The sequence below is a fragment of the Buceros rhinoceros genome, unplaced genomic scaffold (genome assembly GCF_000710305.1).
Source record: "Buceros rhinoceros silvestris isolate BGI_N320 unplaced genomic scaffold, ASM71030v1 scaffold14395, whole genome shotgun sequence".
NCBI classification, from domain to species: Eukaryota; Metazoa; Chordata; class Aves; order Bucerotiformes; family Bucerotidae; genus Buceros; species Buceros rhinoceros.
The window spans coordinates 1-6,351 of NW_010414668.1; the positions used below are offsets into that span (position 1 = coordinate 1).

Here is a 6,351-nt window from a genome sequence, read left to right on the forward strand (position 1 = left end):
GGTGAAGAGAGCGCCAGCCGGCTTGGCGGAGTCCGGCGGGCTGCTGGGGTTAGCCTGCCTTCCCTACCGCACACCGGTAGTTGATGCGGCTCTTCGTAGGAGCTTCAAGTTTTCCCGCTGTGTTCAGGAGAGTTCACGTAAAATTTAAATCAAACAAGTATATATTAAAAAAAAAAATCTGAATGTTAACGGTAGCGTTGTTGAATTACTCCGTCTTAGCTTCCTAAAAAGTCCCGACAACTTAAGGATCTTTTGAAGACTTCAGACGGGTTTAATTTTTTCATTCAATGTGTGTGCTTCGGGAACAAAGAACTTTGGACTCGACGATCTTAAAGGTCTTTTCCAACCTAAACGAGTCTATAATTCTAACTTGCAGTGTTATTTGCAGAAATTATTTATTAATGGGCATGTAACTGTGTTTATATTGCTGGTGCATGTCAAAATCGTATCAGTCGCTACAGGAGAAAATGGTCTGTTACGGGAATCTGTTTTTCACTGGCATGGGATGGATTAAAAGATTTACCGAATCCCGTCCAGTGTTAATTTTTGCAGTTCTGTTCACTACCTTATGTGTAATCCTTTGACGTAGAAAAGAAAAATGAAAACGTTCTGTGTCATGAATTCTGTGCAGTTCAGAAAAACAGAATCAGCTTTGTCAAGACTGTCCTTTAAAAGCTACTTTACTTGGATTTTGTGAGTTGTGTGTGTGTATGCGGCGTGGTGTCTTTTTTTTAAGAGATCTTAACACTTAGAGTACCTGTTTTGTAACACCTGGGGTTGTTTTATTTCATTGTTTTTTAAATCTGCAGGTTGCAATAAAAATAATAGACAAAACCAGGTTAGACCCAAGCAATCTGGAGAAGATTTATAGAGAAGTTCAGATCATGAAGCTCTTGAATCATCCCCACATTATCAAGCTGTATCAGGTAAGAGGTCAGCTTTGAAGTGCAGCACACAGAAGAGATATGCTTGTGCTCTTGTCTTGTACATGATTTTACATCAAATATTTGGAGAAAGAATGCATATTGAAATACTTTTTGAAAACCACTTAAACTGGGTTTTTTTTTAAGTCATTGATCATTCTTTTGTCAAGATTCTGTGACATTAGGCAGCTTTTTGACAAAACGCACTGTGACATTTACGATTAAAGCCGGGCTGAAGTTTGTTTCAGGTCGTGGAACTGATTATCTGAACTCATGTGATTTACTTGCCTTTCCTCACGCCTCTGCTTTTCCAGTTTAGAGGACTGACTTACGTAGGAAAGCAGAGAATAAAAAGCATGGAAGTTGAGTTTGACATAAGTGGAAGGGTTTTAAAATCATCAAGAATTAAACCAAATCAAAGTAGAAAATCTTAAGTAGAAAACTAGTTTTAAGAATTAGAATTCTAATCTAAGTAGGAAATAAAAAGCCAGTAAATGTTGGTATCTTAGAATATGTCAAAAAAGACTTGTTTGGTTATTCTGTTCCGGTTTGTGTAGTTTTGAAAGTGAATTTTAAATATCTTTCCCCTTGCAGTGTTTCACAACATGAATGTTGGTTTAGATTTGTTCAGTTTCTGCACTGATTGGTATTTTTATCAGTAAGATTAAATTAAGGTGTTGTGCAGAAAACAGGATCACATCTGTCTAGTGAACAAGGACTGCTTTGCAAATTCTAAATATTCAATCTAATTAGCTTTTGGTGTAAGTTCCTCTTAATCATCTTAAACAGTGCCATGTGGATTTAAGAAGATGAGGTAACACAGTCTGTCTGGACCTGTCTAGAAGGGCAGGGGCAAGAGAGAGGAATAGGTGGATGAAGCAGCAGGTCTGAAAGTCCGTGTGCAGCAGTAAACACAATTATCAGCTGCAATCCTACCGTTGGGTTCGTTAGCTTTAAAAAAAAAAAAAAAGATTAATCAACACATAAGGCTGAAGAGCCAGTAAGGCAGGATTATCAGCTGCAATCTTACGGTTGGTTTCGTTAGTTTAAAAAAAAAAAAAAAGATTAATCAACACATAAGGCTGAAGAGCCAGTAAGGCAGGTGCTTAGGCAAGGCATTATTTTTAAAGACCTTGACACACATGAAGTGCTTGATATTTATAGTATTAGCCATCATAAGAAAAATTACTTTGCGTTAACACCTGACGTCATTGTTGCCCATAGGGCAGTATAGGATACACAGAAACATTCTAACAGTTTGGTTGATTTCATTTCAGTGGAATGATGTGGGTGAAAATACTATTTCAAAGCTTTTAGAAAAGCAGGTTAAATTCCATGTCGTTGAACCACTTCACTCGATGGAGCAAATGACGTTGGTGGTGGACCATAATTTCTTTTCAGTGAAGTTTCCTTTTCTTTGTTGTTATAACTGATGCTTTACCTGTTTGGTGGAGGCTGAGAAGCAGGGATGGAATTAGATGACATACCAATGTAGGGTGTGTGTTCATGTATTATTTCATCATTGTTTTAGTTTCAGCACCGCGTCTTAATTTCATCCAGCTGGCAACTTTCCCAGAACACTTTCCTTCGTTTTTTTAAACTGGGAACCTCTCTTCCTTTGCTCCCTGTTTGTTTATTTTCATTTCATGTCTGTGTGTACTTGTAGTGAGGGGAGGACAAAAGTCTTCGAAAAAGGTTACGTGTTAGGAGCCTGGAAATTACAGCCTTTGAAGTAGCATCGAGGCTTTTTTGATTGTTAATTTTTGTGAACCTTCTGCTTCCGAAACAGAATATCTGCTCCTTGAGAGTCTCGTTCTGGGGAAATGTTGTATTTTAAACTCTGAAATGCAACATTTAAAAGATGCGCCATAGTAACTGAAGATGAATTTGGAAATGCTCAGCATTTCTCGTTCATTGTTTGGGTTTTGGTTTGTTTTTTCTTTTCCTCCAAAGGGAAAAATAATAAGCATCAAAGGAAGTTGGTACTAGATTGATAGGTGAATGCTGGGCAACACACTGACACTTGTTGATGTGCATCAGGCACTGCCATTACACAAACACCAACCTATTGTCACTTGCCTGGCAGGCTTGCCATGTCCCTGGCCAAGACCAGTGGCAGTGGGGTATTTGATGCTACATCTTGATTTGTCCAAATTGCAAATAACTCTTCTGATCTGATACCTCCTAGCCTTGAAACAAAGGAGACTTTATGTAAACTTTAAATGTCTTGGCATGTTCAAAATATATCAAATGAGTTGTAAAACCACATGTGCATATTTGAACACAAAAAAAAAAAGGAATTCAAATGAAACTACTGAAGTGCTCATCAATTATCTTATGGAGATTAGGTGGCATGGTAATGGTGAGAAGAACAATGGCATGGGAAGCCGTTGTATATTGTCAGCACATAAGCATTGATTTGTTATCATCTTTTTCATTACCCGTTTGCTTGGAATGAGCATTGTGGTGCAAAATTAGATGCCTTTACTGCCAGCTGCTGTGGCGAGTAAATAATTGAACTGATATGTTTGAGAATACACTTAGAAAAGGGAGTGAAAGTACAGAGGTCTGCATTTTTTTTAAGCATGTCCTCTCATGTCTTCACAGGTTATGGAGACAAAGGATATGCTTTACATTGTTACTGAATTTGCAAAGAATGGAGAAATGTTTGGTAAGTCCTCACTGCCAGAGCTAACGATTTTTTAGATTTAGAAACCATGGCTTCGTTGTTGTCATTCCTGAGAAATATGTATGTCCTGATTAAAAATCCAGGGTTGGCATTGTCAGCTGTCAAACAGCAAGTACAGTGCCTGCAGGATTATGAAAAATTTCCTCCAGGTGTTTCTAAATCCTGTGCCTCTTCTATTTTGTCTTGCAGATCATCTGACTTCCAACGGGCACTTGAGTGAAAGTGAAGCACGGAAGAAGTTCTGGCAGATTCTTTCAGCGGTTGAATATTGTCACAGCCACCACATAGTGCACAGGGATCTCAAAACAGAAAACCTTCTGCTAGATGCTAACATGAATATCAAGTTAGCAGGTAATAGGAAATACGTGGTTACTCTATAAACAGCATTAGATGTGTAGTCAAATTGAATCTCCTTAGGATGATTCTATAAATGCATTTATGGCAACTGAAAATAAAACAAAAGTTGCTCATATTTCTCTGAACATATCCTCGGGACAAAAGAGGATAGTTTAAATGAACAGGCAGAGAACAAGGCAATACATCTGATCCCTTCTCTCCATTTTCTGCCACTTCTAAGATATTAGTATGTGGTTGAGTGATGTCTTACGCCGGACTTTTTACCTTCATTCCAGACTTTGGCTTTGGAAACTTCTACAAGTCAGGAGAGCCTCTCTCCACTTGGTGTGGAAGCCCACCCTATGCAGCTCCGGAAGTTTTTGAAGGCAAAGAATATGAAGGACCTCACCTTGATATATGGGTGAGCTTGGTATTCCTCAGAAGTCACATTCCACACTCCATGAGGGTCTGTGGACTTTAAAAATCATCGCTTCTACCGGCATTACTCACATGCTGTACTGTTTTCTATTGACAGAGCCTTGGAGTGGTGCTGTATGTCCTTGTCTGTGGTTCTCTGCCTTTCGATGGACCCAATTTACCAACTCTGAGGCAAAGAGTGCTGGAGGGGCGGTTCCGCATCCCGTACTTCATGTCCGAAGGTGCTTTTTTCAGATCTTTAATGTTAGAAAAGGGACTACAGAAAAAGGAGTAGCTGATCTGTTCCTTTTGGGGGCAGTGACAGATGGGACTGATTTTGGAGCTGGCAATCGCTTTGTCTTCGTGTATCCCATAATTTCTGTAGGGCAGCCCTTGTAGTTGAGGGGCTGGTTGCACACATTGTCTTTCCTGGGATCTACTTTGTGGTGCATCTAAAAGGCTGATGTATTCTCTCTTAGAGTATCTCTATGGATTACAAAAATACTTGATACCCTAGCTGGAGAAATAATCACTCACAAGAGAGAAAACAGAATTTTAATGAGACCAGCCTTCGATGCTGAGATGGGTGTAGTTCTCCAAAGAGATTTTAACTGTGCAGAAGGTGTATATTTCAGTGTGGTTATGGTGTCAAGTAGAGCAGACATAGTGGGGCTGAGCACTGTGTCTTGAGTGTTCTGACAGTCTGGTGAGAAAGTGGAACTGAGGAGTATTATCACCTCTCTTTTACATGAATTCGAAAACAATTGAATGTGCTGCTGTCCTCAAGTGAAGAGTATCTTTCGAAGTCTGACCTTTATCTGTTATAGCCCTGAATAGTTTTGATTTCTTGGTTATAAACAAATAAGCAGCACATATGGACCAGGAAGTTGTATGCAATGGGATTCTGTACTAAATTCTGACCTATTTTAAGTGAATGTAACGTATTAGTCCTGCATCCACTCAAAACTAGCTCTCCCACAAGGTGCAAGGCCACCTGAAACCTGCTGGTATCCAGTACAGCTTCATTTCCTGTAGTGGCTTGTTGCTTTTGTGAAATGTGTGGGGACATCGCATGTGCTGTTTTGCATATCTGGTAGTCAGACCAGGCATCAGCTGCTCAGAAACCTTTATTTCCTGTTTCCTTAGACGTCATACGCTGTTGCTGGCAAAGTTTCTTAGCAGTGACCTGGGACTGGGCTGTTATTTTGTCCCTTGCTCATGAATTTGTCTTTGTCATCCAGACTGTGAAACACTAATCCGACGGATGTTGGTGGTGGACCCAACCAAGCGAATAACCATTTCTCAAATAAAGCAGCACAAGTGGATGCAAGCTGACCCGTCCCTTCAACAGCAGCAGTCTTTGTCCTTCTCCATGCAAAACTACAATTCTAACCTGGGTGACTACAATGAGCAGGTCCTTGGGATCATGCAAACACTGGGCATCGACAGGCAGAGAACTGTTGAGGTGAGAAGTGCTTGCTCTTTAGATGAATCTTCTGTGACTACAAGAATGCCATAGATACATCATTCAGAGACTAGCCTTGATCCAGTGTCACAATGTAGTAAATTCAATCTTCACTGTCCTTCTGGACTTCTACTTATTTTTTTGAGTAAGCTATTATGAAGCCTTAGTGATGAGTTTTGGCTGCTTATATCCCGAATTACCTGTAACTCAAGGGTCCTTTCAATGTCTTCTAGTCTCTGCAAAACAGCAGCTACAATCATTTTGCTGCAATTTATTACTTGCTCTTGGAGCGCCTCAAGGAGTATCGAAGCAGTCAGCTATCAAGTCGTCCAGCAACTGGTCGTCAGCAAAGGCCGAGGAGCTCCGAGATCAGCACTGTTGAGGTATCAGTTACTTGGAAATTGTGTCCATTGGCTCTTTTTTCTGCCCCTTGCCATGGGAAAATACAAGATGGTTACTCTAAGGCTTCTGAGAAACAATTCTGATATTGGTGCCCTCTGATAGGACACAGCCTACTTTTC

The 6,351-nt window shown here is 40.1% G+C and overlaps 1 protein-coding gene across 1 annotated transcript in view; it reads left to right on the top strand.

Annotated features, from left to right (window-relative positions):
* Positions 1-752: 752 nt before the first annotated feature.
* LOC104494352 (serine/threonine-protein kinase SIK2) overlaps positions 753-6,351 on the top strand; it is a gene marked incomplete at its 5' end in the record, with an annotated part of 12,332 nt that continues 6,733 nt past the window's right edge. Inside the window, 7 exons of the mRNA XM_010137168.1 lie at positions 753-926; positions 3,531-3,594; positions 3,802-3,963; positions 4,245-4,369; positions 4,484-4,607; positions 5,607-5,830; positions 6,064-6,213. Coding sequence (XP_010135470.1) covers positions 753-926; positions 3,531-3,594; positions 3,802-3,963; positions 4,245-4,369; positions 4,484-4,607; positions 5,607-5,830; positions 6,064-6,213 — 1,023 coding nt within the window. The remainder of the gene's footprint in view (positions 927-3,530; positions 3,595-3,801; positions 3,964-4,244; positions 4,370-4,483; positions 4,608-5,606; positions 5,831-6,063; positions 6,214-6,351) is intronic.